This window comes from Dermochelys coriacea, chromosome 11, assembly GCF_009764565.3.
Source record: "Dermochelys coriacea isolate rDerCor1 chromosome 11, rDerCor1.pri.v4, whole genome shotgun sequence".
In the NCBI taxonomy this organism is placed as follows: Eukaryota; Metazoa; Chordata; order Testudines; family Dermochelyidae; genus Dermochelys; species Dermochelys coriacea.
The window spans coordinates 63,821,117-63,839,499 of record NC_050078.2 but is presented as its reverse complement, the minus strand read 5'-3'; the positions used below and the strand labels follow the sequence as shown (position 1 = coordinate 63,839,499).

General features: G+C 40.7%; 1 protein-coding gene across 6 annotated transcripts in view; it reads right to left on the bottom strand.

Annotated features, from left to right (window-relative positions):
• Window positions 1-11,009: 11,009 nt before the first annotated feature.
• ZDBF2 (zinc finger DBF-type containing 2) overlaps window positions 11,010-18,383 on the bottom strand; it is a 32,195-nt gene continuing 24,821 nt past the window's right edge. For all 6 annotated transcript variants that reach the window (XM_043505634.1, XM_043505637.1, XM_038422238.2 and 3 more), the window contains one exon: window positions 11,010-13,887. In XM_043505634.1, coding sequence (XP_043361569.1) covers window positions 11,124-13,887 — 2,764 coding nt within the window. In that variant the 3' untranslated portion in view covers window positions 11,010-11,123. The remainder of the gene's footprint in view (window positions 13,888-18,383) is intronic.

The following is an 18,383-nucleotide window of genomic DNA, read 5'->3' as shown; positions in this document are numbered from 1 at the left end:
AGGTTGTCTATGAAAAAGCATAAATTGTGTTGATCTCTCCAGAATAAATAGTGCCAGTTGATGATTATTCATGAAATATGATTGAATATAAGAAACCAACAAAAATGCAAAATTCAGTCTTTATTTTATTAGAACAGGACTTGTGATGTTTTGTGGTTGAAGGAATGAACAAACTCATATCTGTAAAACATTAAAAACCAAACAAGAAAGAAAACCTTTGCTTTCTGGGCATGCTCAGACCTATGCCACTGGAAAATTTCCAGGAAAAGGTGATCTAAAATGCTGTAATTTATAACAAATCAACTGATAGCACAAAACAAATTTCTGCATACATTACAAAATGATATATTTTTTACTTTACTTTCCCAATCCAATCCAATCCAATCCATAATTATAAACAGGCATTCAATTATTAGGATGTTGTTATCTCCTCTTCTGGAATAATTCTTGGTTCATTTGGTCCCATACTAGACATTCCTGTTATTTGTTTCCAGACAGAAGGTAAAAATTTTTAATGGCAGAAAATGCAAAAAGGAGCTAACGCAAACAAAGATGCCTTAAGGGGAAATCTGAAAAAACAGTAGGATTAAGAAATATATTAATACAATGGAAAAGCCATCGAACTACAGCACTGCACAAGGCCAGCAATCAACACATAAGATAAAGTGAGTTTGTAATAACAGTAACAGTAAGTGACTGAAGAGTCAGAGACAGAAAAGAGGGAAAGAATTACAACATCAAAAGGAAAAAATTCAAAATAAAGATAAGAAAAATAATGTGAAAATATTAAGCACAAAAAACAGTACCCAGCTGGGCACCAGTTCAGCAATGTACTTAAATACATATGTAACTCTGAGTAGTTCTGTTCACTTAGTTAGGCACATATTTAAATACCTTTCTGAATCAGGGCCTCGAAAAGGAACATTTTGATACTATGGTCATGAGAACATCATATACAAATTAATACAGGTAAATTAGCTAGAAAGAACTGGAGAGAAAAAAATCAAAACAGAACAAGAATCGGAGGGGAAAATTGCTAAATTTATATTATATTGTAAGCTCTTTGGGGCACGAACTATCCTTCTGTTCTATGTTTAGACATAGCACAATGGGATCCAAGTCCGTAACTGGGGCTCCCAGATGCTACAGTAATGCAAATAAACAAAAATAATAAAAATTTCAGTGGGGAAGAAAAGCCAGGTTTTAAATGGTGGAGAGAGCATGCAGGGAAGTCAGACAAGTCACAAATTTGTTTTAATCAATGAAATGTGAAAAAAAATGTGTAAAAGTCAATTATATATAACATGGACCAAGAAACAGGGCTGGGAACTATTCTCTTTCAGCTGTTACAAAAATATTCTTTGTCTAAGTTTTCACAAAAATTTATTTTAGAAGTGGTCTTTTTTGCTACTATTCATTATATACAAAAATACTTCCCCCCCCCCAGGCCATTCCCCCTTTTTTGCTTCCCTACAAGAATCTGGGTTGAGGCTTTCAGTGTGTGCAAATGATTTAGATACACTGGGTGAAATCCTGGAGGCACTGAAGTCAGAAGGAATATTTCCATTGCCTTCAACATGATCAGAATTTCACTCGCATCCCTTCCCCCATTTTCACTGGATCAGATTCTACCATCTTTTTAGAGGTCTTTTGTTTTCAGTGCGACTACTCATGAAATAAGGTACTACTTAACATGAATAATGGTAGCAGAATCTGATCCATTCATTTTAATGGGAGATGTGTATCTAGGGAACACATCTCAACCACTTTGAATACGTCAACGCTGCTCTTTTTAAACAAATGACTCTCACCGACCTCAAACACACACAGGCTTCCTATGAGCACCCTTTGCCACTACCTCCCCTCAGTTTTCTTTCCGAGTTTCTATATTTACCTCTCATGACATTGTTTTCTCTCTTTCATGTTCATTGAGCATGCACAGAAAAGGTCTTTAACAATCAGAAGTCAGGTATATAAAGAAGTTTTTACATACAATAAATGTGATTTTGCCACTATTACAGCAATAGTTTTCCAAAACTTATACTCCAAGTACTTTTTTTCTTTAAAAAAATAAGCTGTTACTCTTCATACTGATTTTAAAGGAAAATATATAATTATTTAAACTCTTCTTATTTAAATATAGTCAATTATTTAATTTGTTAAAAAAAATCACTGACTTAGGGCCCTATTTACAAAAGACTTTTCATGCAAAAATGCATAACATTTTTTATATTATAAAGTCTTCAACATGTGGATATTACAAGGTTCCAAGGGAAAGTTGTGTATGTGAGAGAAGCACAAGTTTACAACTGATAACATGAAGGACAGTCCATTTATTGACTGTAAAAAAATATATATATATAAATAAATAAAAATTGTTCTCAAGTAGAATGTGCACAAAACCCCATTTACAAACAGAACTATGTGTATCCAAAAATGAGTCAGAACAGGTTAGGTAGAGAGGACATTCTTATACCATAAAAATATATGTCAGCATGAGATTTATCTAAGGTACTAACTTAGTTTAACAGTTTGATTTAAAACATGAGTTTACTTCTAAAGAAAACCCTTTTGCTTTAAAACTTATTTAAAAATTAACTTTACTATAAAAATCTTTCCTTTACAACTTTACTTTTAAAAAATCAGTTACATTATTAGACAAAATATCAAATTATAGAGGCACAATTAGTTAATGGGGCTACCAGTGGTGGGTTTTTTCCTTTTTTTAAAAAAGAAACCCTTATTTCCAGTGATTTATAACATGGTCCTATGATTCTGTCTTGAACTGACAAGTGTATAAGAAGGCCTCTGGGAAAATAAAAGCTATTTCTAAAGTTAAAAAAAATAACAATGAGTTATAAAATAATCTAATCTCTGGTGATGAAGAAAAGGAGTACTTGTGGTACCTTAGAGACTAACAAATTTATTTGAGCATAAGCTTTCATGAGCTACAGCTCACTTCATTGGATGCATTCGGTGATGTAAATACATGCAATCTCTTATTTAACATGGGAATTATGCACATGCATCAAAAGAAGAGATGCCAAGAGTATTAATTAAAAAAAACCCTATTAGTTGTTTATGGTGCTTTTTTATTTAATAAAACTCAAAAATGGTGTTTTTTAAAACCAATATTTTGAAGTCCATTAAGTCCTTAACTCAAACTATTGACCATGAGCACTTTGGAAAAATGCAAATAAACCAGTTGTTTAAACTTTTTCTTTTTGTATATGCACAATCACCTGTGCACTGGCAAGATGTATAATAAGGCTACATGGGTCTTTTCCATTCCAAATTACTGCTATTTTTTGTTTAATTTTCAAATGGATTTCAGAAGATTCCAAACAATTTTGTATGGTTTATTGAGTTGTACATCTGCAATTAAGGTGCTGATCCTGAAGATATTATAAGTACATGCTATACTTGACCCAGGTGAACAGTCTCATGGAGTTCAAAGTGCAGAAGTATTTGTAGGATCGGGGTCTGCAAATTCTAAACATGCCTTGACAAAAGAGGCTGTCACTATAATAGTTCTAAAAAGGCTATGGGCTTTTCCACTGTTGCCTTCAGAGCTAGGTGGTCGTAGTGTGGCGGCTGCTGGCTGGAAGCCCAGCTCTGAAGGCAGCAGCAGCACAGAAGTAAAGGTGGCATGACATGATATTACCACTCTCTTTTCTGTTTTGCTGCTGGCAGTGGTGCTGCCTTCAGAGGTGGGCTCCCAGCCAGCAGCCACAAAACGTCCTGCAGCTTGGGGAGGTTTCCAGAGATGGGTGTGACCTGTGCAGAGGAAGAGGAAGTCCCATCCCTTCCCACCCCAGCCAGAACTAGGAGCTGGAACCCAGCGCATGGTAGGAGCCTCCAACTAGGGCTCCCACAGCCCTACCCCTCCCCAGCTCTGGGCCCAGTGCTTGGGGGTTAAAGCGGTCTTAGTGGGGGGAGCTGGGGGTGAGACTACAGTGCCCTCCTGACCATAGCACCCTGGAAGGTTACCCACATCGCCCACCATAAGGCCAGTCCTGCTGCCCCCAAAAGTGATGACCCACTCATACTATGCCACTCCCACTTCTGCACTGCTGGTGGTGGCAGCTCTACCTTCAGAGCTGGACGCCTGGCCAGCAGCTGCCACTCTCTGGCCGCCCAGTTCTGAAGGCAGTGCAAATATAAGGGGGGCAATACCGTGATCATACAATAGCCAGATTTCACAGGGGAGACCAAATTTCACGGTCCATGGTGTGTTTTTCATGTCTGTGAATTTGGTAGGGACCCACCTAGAGATATGTGGAATTGTTAAGACTGTCAATAACCAACCATAAGTCAGTATGGAGTAGGATTATTTAAAAACTACAATTAAGTATTTACAAAATAGTCCTTAGCTGACTAAACTCTCATGGCCTTAGATTATTTTTAAAAATATTTTACTAGGTTTTAAAAAGAAGGAAACTCTCAACTACAGTAAACTAAGTTTAAGTAAAAACAGGTCTGCTCTAAATACACAAAAAAACCAAAAGGGCTTCACAGTTAAGGCTGAAATTCTGGATAACCCACTGCTATTCACTCTCACTAGTACAAACTTTTTCTCTGATCTATTCAAGAATGCGAAGGTGAATTATGAAACAAACCATTAAGCTAAATTTTCAGATTTAACTCTAAATTTCTTTTGGTTTTTGGGGTTTCATTAGGACCATCCATGTTGCTTGTATAGCACTGGAAAGATTATTTGTTTACCAACACCATTCATTATTGCTAGAGTGAAAATCCACAGTGCTCTTGTTTCGTCCAATAAAGCTGGACATGGTTTTAGAAAAACACTAATTACACAACTTGCTACAATACTGTAATTGTATATTTGTTGAAGACACCATTGCACTGATCTGCTTTGTATCATACTGTATTAAACTGCTGTAGAAACAGTCTTGAAAATGTATTGTATGTGTAATTAGGTGTGAATATACACATACAAAACACAAATACATATTCCCTACAAATTAATATTACTCCATTTAATTTCTAGCACAATTGTTTAATCATATTTTTACACTTTACAATTGTGAGGAAAGGTAGGCACAATAAATAATGTTGATTCTACATGATACTTTATTATAGTCTAATGCACCATAATGCACTGTATTTAGTATCACACAATACAATATGATACAATTCAAGCTCACAGTTTGTCTCCTGTAAAGGGTGATGGTGACTGCAGTGTAGTAAATAGGGTCCCAAGTGCTTAATTTAAACAAATACACAATTTCTGTAACTTTACACAATAGAAGAGGAGGTTACTTACCCTCGAGATGGGTGGTCCCTATCTGTATTCTGCAGAGGATTTATGCAGAGCCAGACAAATTGAAAGTAGTAGTATCCTTTGGTCCACACGTGCACCCTTCCCTTGCCTCATGGATTTGTCCAAGGCAATAAAGGCTGGAGCGAACCAACCATGTATCCAGTTCCTTCTCCACCGCAAATCAAACAGATCCACAGCAGAGGGGCAGAAGAGAGGAAAGTGGAATACAGATAGAGACCCACATCTCAAAGAACCTCCAGTTACAGGTAAGTAACCTGTTCTTCTTCAAGTCATGATCCTTATTGTATTCCACTGAGCGGGAGGGTGCGAGGAAGAGGAAAAATAAGGACTCCGGTATGCCTGAAGTGGACTGTCATGACAGAGAAAACCTTGGTGAAGACCTGGTGAGCAGTGGTGAGTCCAAATGGTAGGACCCTGCACTGAAAATGCTGAGGACCCAACATGAACCTCAGGAATCTCCTGTGGGTTGGATGGATGTCTATGTGAAAACAGAGCCGTAAACCCGCATGCCTTTTTCTAGAGAAGGTATGATGGCTGCTAAGGTAACCACACTAAACTTGGGCTTGCAGATGAAGTGGCTGAAGTGACATAGGTCCAGGATTGGTCTCCAGGCACCCCTTTTCTTGGGTACCAGGAAGTAAGTGGAATAAACCTGTGCCCTGATAGTTTGGAAGAATGTGCTCTGTTGCTCCCCTTTGCAGTACAGAATCTATTTTTAGGGCAAGGATGCTGTCGTGAGAGTGGTCCCTGAAAAGAGATCAAGGCAGGGGATCTGGATGAAGTAGTGTGGTGAACTCGATTGTATAACCACAGTGGATGTCATCCAGGACCCACTTATCAGTTATTATTGCACTCCAAGCTGGTAAGAAGAGTGCTAGATGACCCCCAAAGGGGATGGATTGGTTCCATGGCAAAGGGCCTGGTGGTTGACTGTTCTCTAGTGGTACAAAGAAATACTGCTTTGGAGAGGACTGCATGTAATATGACAAAGACGGAGAAGCCAGGCCTGGAGGGTGGGATTCATTGGGTCTTCTGCACTTACAAGGAGGTTTATATGGCCTCTGATGGAAGAACTAGGGAGAAATGAATCATTGTAGGTGGTGAGCAGTAGAATTTTTGCTTGCGTACAAGTGTATAGATACCCAGCAATCTAAATGTGGCTCTGGAATCCTTGAGAGAATGGAGGGATTTGTCGGTTTTCTGATTAAACAGGTGACTTGTCAAAAGGAAGGTCCTCAATGGTATTCTGCACATCTCTGGGAAAACTGCATGTGTGAAGCCACGATTCCCTTCACATGACAATGACAGCGGCCATTGAGCGTAAAGCGGTATCTGCAGCATTCACAGCAGACTGAAGCACCATTCTAGCCACCAGCTTACCCTCCTCCAGGATAGACTGGAAACATGCTCAAATCTTGCTGAGGCAGCTTTTCAGTAAAGTCCTTCACTTTACCATTGTTATTTGGCCGTCAAGGCTTGGTAGTTTGAAATTTGGAATAGGAGGCTTGCTGAAGAGAAGACCTTGCATCCCAGAAGCTCTAAATGTTTGCCCTGCTTATCTGTCGGGTGGAGCACAGATGTCTGTCTGGAGCGTTCCATTGCTGCTTGCACCATGAGAGAACTGGGGTGGGGAAAGAAAACGCTGACCCCTGGGTTGGTACATAGTATCTCTTCTCTGTGTGCAAGTGGCTGGGGTATGCCAAACCGTTCAAGCTGGCTGAAGAATAGCATTGTTGATTGGTAGGGCAACCCTGCTCAGTACCAAGGAATGAAAGATATCCAGGCACTGATGCAGCTTGTCTTATACTTCCTCCAGTGGACTATGAAGCTTGTCCGCCATCCTTCGCAGTTCTTGGAACTGGCAAAAAATCACCAGGAGACAAGGGGGAGGCTGAAGTGAAGAGGATGAAGCATTTGAAGAGGATGAAGGGATGCATTCCTGCTCTGGCAGTATCATCGGAACAGGACTGAGTGACTCATCCTCCATAACTTGTTCAGAGCGTCTGCTCAAGGGGACCCCAACGGGGACAGAGGCAAAGCCTCCCACGTGAAACAGGAAGGTTCTGAGGGTAGGTTCTGAGATCAGTACCCTTAATAGGGCCAGAAAGACTGATCCTGTGGATGTTGCGGAGGGCCCCATGCTGAAGGCAACCAGTGGCTTCTCTGTTGTTGGGGGGGGGGGTATTGCCACGCCACTGGCAGTCCCTTTGGGTACTCATACTGGCAGTAGGGAACAGGCAGCTCTTGTGCTCCATTGGAATCCAAGGACGACGAGAACTCAGATCCTGGTTCCAATGGCAGTACCGTCGGAAGTGTGCAATCCACAGAAGGAGGCATCCAAGTGGGGCCTGACTGTGGCAAGTGCCAGATCAGAGATCAGACTTATAAGAACATAAGAATGGCCATACTGGGTCAGAACAAAGATCCATCCAGCCCAGTATCCTGTCTACCAACAGTGGCCAATGCCAGGTGCCCCAGAAGGAGTGAACCTAACAGGTAATGATCAGTGATCTCTCTCCTGCCATCCATCTCCACCCTAGGGACACCATTCCTTACCCATCCTGGCTAATAGCCATTAATGGACTTAACCTTCATGAATTTATCCAGTTCTCTTAAATCCTGTTATAGTCCTATCCTTCACAATCTCCTCAGGCAAGGAGTTCCACAGGCTGACTGTGCACTGTGTGAAGAAGAACTTCCTTTTATTTGTTTTAAATCTGGTGCCCACTGATTTCATTTAGTGGCCCTTAGTTCTTATATTATGGGAACAAGTAAATAGCTTTTCCTTATTCACTTTCTCTACACCACTCATGATTTTATATCTCTCTATCATATCCCCCCTTAGTCGCCTCTTTTCCAAGCTGAAAAGCACTAGCCTCTAATCTCTCCTCATATGGGACCCGTTCCAAACCCCTAATCATTTTAGTTGTCCTTTTCTGAACCTTTTCTAATGCCAGTATATCTTTTTTGAGATGAGGAGACCACATCTGTACGCAGTATTCAAGATGTGGGCGTACCATGGATTTATATAAGGGCAATAAGATATTCTCCGTCTTATACTCTATCCCGTTTTTAATGATGCCTAACATCCCGTTTGCTTTTTGACTGCCGCTGCACACTGTGTGGACGTCTTCAGAGAACTATCCACAAGGACTCCAAGATCTTTCTCCTGATTTGTTGTAGCTAAATTTGCACCCATCATATTGTATGTATAGTTGGGGTTATTTTTTCCAATGTGCATTACTTTACATTAAATTTCATTTGCCATTTTGTTGCCCAATCACTTAGTTTTGTGAGATCTTTTTGAAGTTCTTCACAGTCTGCTTTGGTCTAAACTATCTTGAGCAGTTTTGTATCATCTGCAAACTTTGCCACCTCACTGTTTACCCCTTTCTCCAGATCATTTATGAGCAAGTTGAATAGGCTTGGTCCTAGGTCCTTGGGGAACACCACTAGTTATCCCTCTCCACTCTGAAAATTTGCCATTTATACCTACCCTTTGTTCCCTATCTTTTAACCAGTTCTCAATCCATGAAAGGATCTTCCCTCTTATTCCATGACAACTTAATTTACGTAAGAGCCTTTGGTGAGGGACCTTGTCAAAGACTTTCTGGAAATCTAAGTACACTATGTCCACTGGATCCCCCTTGTCCACATCTTTGTTGACCCCTTCACAGAACTCTAACAGATTTGTAAGATCTGATTTCCCTTTACAGAAACCATGTTGACTTTTGCCCTACAATTTATGTTCTTCTCTGTGTCTGACAATTTTATTCTTTACTATTGTTTCAACTAATTTGCCCGGTACGGATGTTAGACTTACCAGTCTGTAATTGCCAAGATCATCTACAGAGCCCTTTTTAAATACTGATGTTACATTAGCTATCTTCCAGTCACTGGGTATGGAAGCTGATTTAAAGGACAGGTCACAAACCATAGTTAATAGTTCTGCAATTTCACATTTGAGTTCTTTCAGAACTCTTGAGTGAATGCCATCTGGTCCCAGTGACTTGTTACTGTTAAGTTTCTCAATTAATTTCAAAACCTCCTCTAGTGACACTTTAATCTGCGACAATTCCTCAGATTTGTCACCTACAAAAGATGGCTTAGGTTTGGGAATCTCCCTAACATCCTCAGCTGTGAAAACTGAAGCAAAGAATTCATTTAGTTTCTCTGCGGTGACTTTATCGTCTTTAAGTGCTCCTTTTGTATCTCGACCGTCCAGGGGCCCCACTGGTTGTTTAGCAGGCTTCCTGCTTCTGGTGTCCTTAAACATTTTATTACTTTTTGAGTTTTTGGTTAGCTGTATTTCAAACTCCTTTTTGGCTTTTCTTATTACATTTTTACACTTAATTTGGCAGTGTTTATGCTCCTTTCTGTTTACCTCACTAGGATTTGACTTCCACTTTTTAAAACATGCCTTTTTATATCTCTCACTGCTTTTCTAGGTGCAGGTGGAAGAGGAAGGTACGAACATCTTGGTTCCTCCAAGGCAAACTGCTCATGTGACTCCGGTGCTTTCTCCAAGCATCCCTGTATCAACGGTTCCTGTTCTGTAGCCAGCACCAGAGCAGAAGACTGTCCAAGAAGTGGTGGATCCCTTGTTTTAAAGGAAGCTGACACCGAAGACATGTGCAGCTTGGTTCTCTGTACCGGCAGATCTGTTGGTCTGCACAAATTTTGTGTCATGCATGGGCACCTTGGAACACGCTGCTTCTCTGTGGCTGGAACTCATGGAAGGTACATCACTCTTTTTTTGCTTGGAGGAAGACTTACTGCCATGCTTATGTGCATGCTTCCTTGCCTCCCAACTAGGCTCTGGAATGGGGTCCATAGCAGCAGTACCAAAAGAGCCAGGTTCAAGCTCCGAGGCCGGAGGCACACTGCTAGGTTTCTCAGGCAGATATACAGGGGTGGGTCACTGGACTGGGTCCAACTGCAGTCTCATGGTGACCTCCATGAGGTGCTTCTTGAGGAGGACAGCCCAGCCTTCTCAGATCTGACTTGGGAAGGACTGGCAGATACTGCTGATGAAACATGGGCTTCTCCCAAGCAGTAGAAGCAGAGTTGGTGCTAATTGGTGACGGAGAACAAAATGGGGGCAGGAAGCGCAAATCTTGAATCCTGGCATCTTTGGCATAATCTAGCACCGGTGCGTGTGGTTGCTAGGAACTAAAAAAAAAAAAATCAGATTCCCCCAAAAGTCCAAATCCTACAAAAACTATTACTAAAAACTTATCTAAGAAATAGTAATAACAGCAGAATTAAAAAAAAAAAACTAACTATAGTCAATTTCTAAAACATTTTTCTTTTAAAAGTGCATCAGAGACGAGAGGACATTAGCAGCTCTGACTTGGACCATGCAGCTGTGAGAAGAAACTGGAGACGCAGTCCGTCCACCCGACCATTTATCACCTAGGATGAATCCGCAAGGCAAGGGTGCATGCACAGACCAATGGACACTAATTCAAACTCTCCACCTCCAGACGCATGGCACACATGCAAATTCTCAGTGGAATTCAATAGGGACCATCACTCAAAGAAAAACAGTGCAATATGTAATGTGCCCATATTCCAGCAACATGAAATTAGTTTGTTGCTACAGTAGTTTATTATTGGACCTTTGATCCATTGTATCTGCAGTTCTGGCACATCACCTGGATTTTGTATAATCACCTTCTGTTCACTCTCTTTTTCCTCAGCCTATTCCCAGGTGTTGGGTAAGTAAAAGTTTGTTGTTGTTTTGGCTAGCTATCTACTGGTAAAACAAGACAGCTTCCCAATACAGGTATACTAGAAGTTCTTCCAGAGGGCCGTTTCACAATGCTGGGGAGACCCTTATCTCCCAGCTCCTAACCTTGGAAGAAGCTAGTTCTGGCTTCTTTGGAAAAGACCCTGCTGTGATTTTCTGCCTCTTTTCAGTAATTCCCGAAATGACTGTAGAGTTCAAAAATGTCCTCCTGGGTTTCCTCCTAACCTTTAGCTTTTTAGCATCAAGTTTTTCCTTTTTGAGGTGCTTTCCCAAAGTAGGTTTCCTGGTCTGGTGCCTATGGATGGAGAAGACAGAAGATTTTTGGGCACGAGAGGAGAGCTTCCCTCTTATCTGCTCCTTTTTTTGCTTTTTAGTTCTGGATGCTTGTTTGCATGGGGCTACTCTACTTCCTCTTCTCACAAGGCCACAATTGACAGATATGGGTACTGAAGCCTTTTTGGAAAAACCTGGTTCCCTACTAGTGCCTTCTTTCCTCTTCCACATTGTCTTTGAATTCTCCCTCTCCAACCGTTCGCTCCTGATTGACTTCAAAGGTGTTTTGGCAACCCTGCTATTAATTGGAGTTAATCTAACATCTCCTTCTATCTGAGACTGATGGGAGTTGAAAGGTGAAATGATTAAGTGTTTATAGGACTTCTCTGAGTGAACAAATACCGGAAAATCAGATCTTTCTGTGGAAATGGAAGATCCATCTGTCCTCAGACTTGAATTCATATCATTCCCTTTAACTGGATCTGACAGGAAAGTTGCTGAAGAGGAACTATAGAAGCCTGGCCAATTGAAGGATTTGGATGGTGAATATTCTTTCTGTGTATCAGATAGTTTCTTCGTGTTTGCATCGAGGCTTAGACTCCTGAACAGTTGTCGAACATGGCAGGGCTTTTGGGCTTTTTCTCTAACTGTGCTCTTGGGAGGTGTTTTCAGAATTCGATTTGTCAGTGGGTCATAATACTTTAGAGAACATTGTTTGTATCTGTACCTTACAGAGTCCTTGCTGTCTGTGGAGTTGTGATTTCTCCTCATTTTGGGAACATCTATGGGTTTGCCTTTATATTGTTTAATCTCTGGACATGAAAGGACATAAACCACTGTCTTGGGCTGCAGAGGGCTCATAATTTTGGTATATGCTTCAGGAAGCTTGAGGGCACATAGTCTGGTTTTCATGTTTGAAATTCTTTCATTCTCTGACCAAATAATGTTTGCTTTCTGATCTGGTGGATCAGACTCCTTTCTAATGATTTTTCTTTTTACTACTGGATAGTTCACTAAACTGGTTTGGGTTCCATGGCTGACTTTGACCACTTGGCATCTTGAAGCAAGGCGCCATGTCCTCTTTCTAGGCATATGAAGTATTTGTGGGTTGCATAGTGTATCAGAGGCCAATAAGTTATCAAAATCAGAACCACCACTTACAGCATCATTAAATTCTGGCAATGCTTTAACTGATGAAGTTTCTGTTCTGTTACCTGTAACAATGTCACTCTTCCTTTCACCTTTCTGCTTCTTCCTCATCCTCTTCCCTGTACAGTTGGCAGAGGGTTCACTGTTGAAATAACAACGGAAACGACCTTCCTTGAAATCACGCACAAGTGCTTCAATTTTTATATCATCTTCGTACATTATCTGGGACCACGTCTTTCCCACAAATGAAGGAGGCACATGAGGCAGAGCTGGAAGAACTGGTTCCTCATTATGAATTATTATATCCTGTTTTGCTGCTTCTGTTTGCTCCACTGAACCACCTTTTAGAACAGAACTAAGTTGGGTTCCATAGTTTCTATCTTCCAGGTTTACTTGGACCTCTTTTAGGAATTCTATATCATGTGTAGCTGCCTTGGGTAGGCCTGCTCCTGAGCAAACAGGTGCCTCACAATTAAAACTCATTTCAGAGCCATCTAGACTATTGTGATACAGAAGTGATGAAATATTTAAATAGGAATTACTCTCTTCATCTTTGCAAGACAACTTATTAGGTGGAGCTCCATGGCAGTACTTCAGAATGACTTCTTCAATTATCTCATCTACTGAAGTTTCATCAACCCTGCTCACCTTGATGTTTTTGTATCTTGTTAATTGTGGGGATGCCCCAAAACTTAGTGAGTTGCTAGTACCCACAAGATCCCTGAGACAGAAGTCAGACACTAAAGTTTCATCCTGAGATTGTAAACCATCTAGTTTTAAAAAAGATTGCCCTGAGATAATATATGAAGAGTTGCCTTGGTTGCAGGTAGGACTCTGATGTGAAAATGAAGGGTTTTTTGGGTGGACTGATGCCAGAACAGGATTAGGATTTGTGTTTAATAATCCATCCTTATGGCATACATCCTTCTGCATGTGATCATATCTGCTACTTGGAATCAAATTTGATGTTGCTGAGTACCTAATATTTTTTGCAATTACAGGGCTAACAGGAGAACTGTGACATAAAGGAGTGCTACGCAAATGGTGAGATACTGGGCTCACAGCTGTAAACTGGCCATCGCGCTTACTATTTGCAATTTGAGCACCATCCATTACTGTATGTTTTTTCTCACTGCTACAGATGTCCAAAGTTTGCTGGGATATTTCTAAGATGTGTTTCTGTCCCATCTTTAGTTTTTGGATAAACGTCTGTGGCACAGAAATTGACTTTATGCCCTCCTGAGATCTGCAAGGAGAAGGGGAGCATGATTTAACAATGGATTCACTGTCTGTGCCAGGCATCTCCCGTATGCTTCTTACAACCTCTTTCTCCTCCTCTTCTGGAAGCAGGAAAACATCCCGGGGAACCATTGGGGAGGTGGGAAATGGCATGTCATCATATGTTGGTCTGGAAAAAACAAACTGTATAAATGTTGTAAATACATTTAAAGCTTTTCAAACAAAGGAATTAAGAGCTCCATAACCATTATTAAGTATTGTGCATTATGACTAAGAACAAACTCAAATCACTACCTACAGTACTTTACAAAGCAAAGCTTCAAGAAAAGGAAGGAAACAAAGACAATGTTCCATAAAGCACCCCAAAGATAGAAGACCACCTGGGCATTTGTCCGATTCCATAAAGCAGGGGTGGGCAAACTTTTTGGCCTGAGGGCCACATCTGGGTATGGAAATTGTATGGTGAGCCATGAATGCTCAGAAATTGTGTGTAGTGGTGAAGTAGTGGGTGAGTGCTCCAGATGGGGGGGCGGGCTCTAGGAAGGGGCCAGAAATTAGGTGTTTAGAGTGCGAGGGGGGCTCCGGGCTGGAGCAGGGGGTGGGATGAGAACTCCAGCTGGGGGTGCGGGCTCTGGGGTCGGGCTGGGGATGAGGGGTTTGGGATGCAGTAGGGTGCTCCAGGCTGGGACTGAGGGGTTCGGAGGGCGGGAGGGGGAAATCAGGGCTGGGGCAGGGGGTGAGGGCTCCGGTGTCGGGCCGTGGACGAGGGGGTTTGGGGTGGACAGGAGGGAAATCTGGACTGGGATCAAGGGATTTGGAGGGCGGGAGGGGGATCAAAGCTGGGGTAGGGGGTTGCGGGGGGAGGAGGCTCCAGGCAGTGCTTGCCTCAAGCATTTCCCGGAAGCAGCGGCATGTCCCCCCTCTGGCTCCTACGCGGAGTAGCGGCCAGGCAGCTCTGAGCGCTGCCCCTGCAACTCCCATTGGCCAGGAACCGCAGCCAAAGGGAGGGGCGGGGATAGCGTGCGGAGCTCCCTGGCAGCTCCTATGCATAGGATGGGGGACATGCTGGCACATTCCCAAGAGCTGCGCCAAGAGGGGCAAGCCCCCAAACCAACTCCCCGGTGGGAACTTGAAGGCCAGATTAAAAGGTCTGACCAGCCATAGTTCACCCACCCCTGCCATAAAGGATCAGGAAGATATTATTTTCACCCTCTCCTAGCAGGGAGCTTTTCAAAATGGCTAAAAACATATTAGTATCATTATTCTACAAATGATAGCAGAGAAAGGGAACAGAAAATATTTTTCTTCTTTTAATCCCATTGATTTATAAAGAACAAGTAAGTTATTTTATAATGAATACTATATAAATGTATAGTTGATCTACTAATCATGTGGCTATACAGTGCTTTATAAGCATCTTTGTACTCTTTTAAGAGTGGTTCTCTGAAATATGACTCTGCAAATATCATCATGGGGTTCCATAGAGGGAGCAAATCTGTGGAGTAAGGAGCAAGCATTTCTAACTAGCCACTTTTCATTGTACAGTCTCACCATAAGGATTTATTTCAATACAGACATTAAAATGTTTGCTGATTGAAAGTTGGCAGACAAATTCTCAGCGTGGGAGAATTATTGCCTTCAACAGTAAAACATTCAGTTTGGCTATTTTTTCAAAATTATATTTGTATGTAACAATCAAAATGTTTACATAGCTCAAAAGTGTTTCAATTTTGAAACTAAAAAAAGTACATGCCATTAATTCATTAAAAAACAAAGTCTAATTATCCTGTTTAGAAACATGCAATTTCTTTAATCTAAGCATTTATAAAGATTTTAACATGTATAGTAGTAGAGATATACCTCACTGATAGGTGTGTATAGTTATAATGAATCATCAATTTTTTTTAAAATCTACTTTTAAAATGTTAAATATATTCATCTGTGCGTGGCATTGGATAGTTGTCTGGGCGAGTTACAGCATTTAGCTTACAGTAATCCACGCAAAAACGTATCTCCCCATCTAGTTTGGGAACTAGAATCACGGGAGATGCCCATGCACTGCCAGAGGGGTGGATTACACCCATCTGTAACATATCCTGGATCTCCTGTTCTATCAATCCTTCACTTCTTATAACAGCAAACTCAAGAGGTTTCCCCAAGTAAGGAGTGTATTTGGCCCTTAAATGGTCAGCAAGGCCTACTACTAACAAAGGTGCATGTCCAAAAGCAACAAGCTTACAGTACTGAAATGCATGTCTATCTAGGACACAGTAGAAGATCTAAAGGAACTGGTAATACTCACTAGTTAAGTAATACATATTAATTTGTACTCGGCAAAAAGCCTATTTGGAAGGGAGGTAGGCTGGTATGGAGAGACATAATTGTCTTTGTCCATGCAGGTATAGCCAGGTTGAAGGCATATTACACTCTCATAGTCCTTGGGAAGCAGGCCAGTCCTCACTTATAGACAGCCCCCCAACCTGAAGCAAAATACTCACCAGCAACTACATACCATACCACAGAAACACTAACCCAGGAATCAATCCCTGTAACAAACCCCTTTGCCTACTCTGTCCCCATATGTACTCTAGTGACATCAAAGGATCCAACCACATCAGCCACACCATCAGGGGCTCATTCACCTGCATATCTACTAATGTGATATGTGCCATCATGTGCCAGCAATGCCTCTCTGCTATGTACATTGACCAAACCGGACAGTCTCTATGTAAAAGAATAAATGGACACAAATCAGACATCAGGAACGGTAACATACAAAAGTCAGTAGGAGAACACTTCAATCTCCCTGGACATTCAATAACAGAGTTAAAACAAAACAAAAAAACCCTTCAAAAACAGACTTCAAAAGAGAAACTGCAGCGCTACAACTCATTTGCAAACTTAACACCATTAATTTGGGCTTAAATAGGGTGGCTCACTATGAAAGCAATTTTCCCTCTCTTAGTATTGACACCTCCTCCTCAATTATTGGAAGTGGATCACAGCCACCCTGACTGAATTGGCCTTGTCAACACTGGTTCTCCACTTGTTAGGTAACTCCCTTCTCGTCATGTGCCAGTATATATATTTATGCGTGTATCGGTAATTTTCACTCCATGCATCTGAAGAACTGGGTTTTTTACCCATGAAAGCTTATGCCCAAATAAATCTTAAGTCTTTAAAGGTGCCACCAGCCTCCTTGTTGTTTTTGTGGATACAGACTAACACGATTACCCCTCTGATACTTCACACTATTTATGATCTTGTAACCTGTACAGCCACCCAAGAAATAAACTGTTAATTCCATTCCTGGAGCAGATACCTTTTACCATATCAGCTCAGAAATTAGAATACTTGCTATCCAATGAAAGTGTGTCAAGTCGTATGGACTGCTGTCCTATTTGTCTGGTCAGACATAAAAATATGAAAATAGTATGTGAAAGTTAGGCTACTTTTGACCAAAAGGAAATCGTGTTCTAATATATTTCTCTTGTTTTTGTATATCATTTTAGTGGTGGTGATGTTAGGGAAGGGTTAATCTTGCATATTAATTTGTGTTTCTAAAATTTGTATCTTTTTTTGAGCTGTTGATTTAAAAATTATATCTACTGTATTATATGCAGTGGCCTATGACTAAAACACTACATTAATAAAAACTAAACTAACACAATCTGTAAACTGTGATATTGGGCAAATATTTATCCTTTTTAAAAAGTCTAGTACTATCAGGATAGTAAATTTGTTTACTTAATAAACTGGCTTATAAAGGAAGTACCAGATTTTAAACTTTTATTAGCTTTTTTTAAATTAAAATTACAAAACTTTGACAAAGTTAATACACATGTACTACAATTAAATAAAGCTAACGAGCACAGTAAAAATAAGTAAATGGACGAATAGTATTGAGGTTGTAACAAACCAGCCAAAGTCAGATTATCAAAGTTCACATTCACAAAACATCCTTAACCCACACTATTTTTTCCTCAGAATACAATGAATTAAACTACTGAATGCCATGGAAACCTTAATGTTGGTGTTTGGGTTTTTTGTTTTCTAACTCTGAATTTAAATAAAATGTAGGGTGGATAATAGTTCAACCTCACAGTCTGTCCTAAACTCACACCATTCTTTCCCCAGGACATCATGAATGAAAGGTTTGAATTTTTAATTTAATGGAAACCTAAACATTCTTTAAATATATATTTTTAGTTTTCAGTCTGTGAATGTAAATACAGTGTATGAGGGGGAGGAAAGATCTGGAGAATCTGCTGCATACAAGAGACTGCAGCACTATTCCCAGAAGCACATCTGGTGCCAAGAATCAGTATCACAGTGATTAACAGTACTCTGACCTACCAGAGCAATGGGGGAGAACTGTTTATAAAATTTTATTTTGGGGACAGCAAAAACAAAAAAGAATATGCCCGCTCCTTCTTGAGCTAGCTCCACTGCATTTGATTGGTAGCACCATGCTGCAGGAAAGCTTAATGTAATGTTGCAGCATTGCAGCTAGAGTAGCCTGTGGTCATCAAGCACTTGTGCAAAGGAAGCAAATAATTTTGCTCATGTCTTTACATTATATATAGCCGCATAGGAATAACAGAAATACAAGTGTGTTTCCACACACATACAGAATACACATATGCACACAGGAACTATATGTAT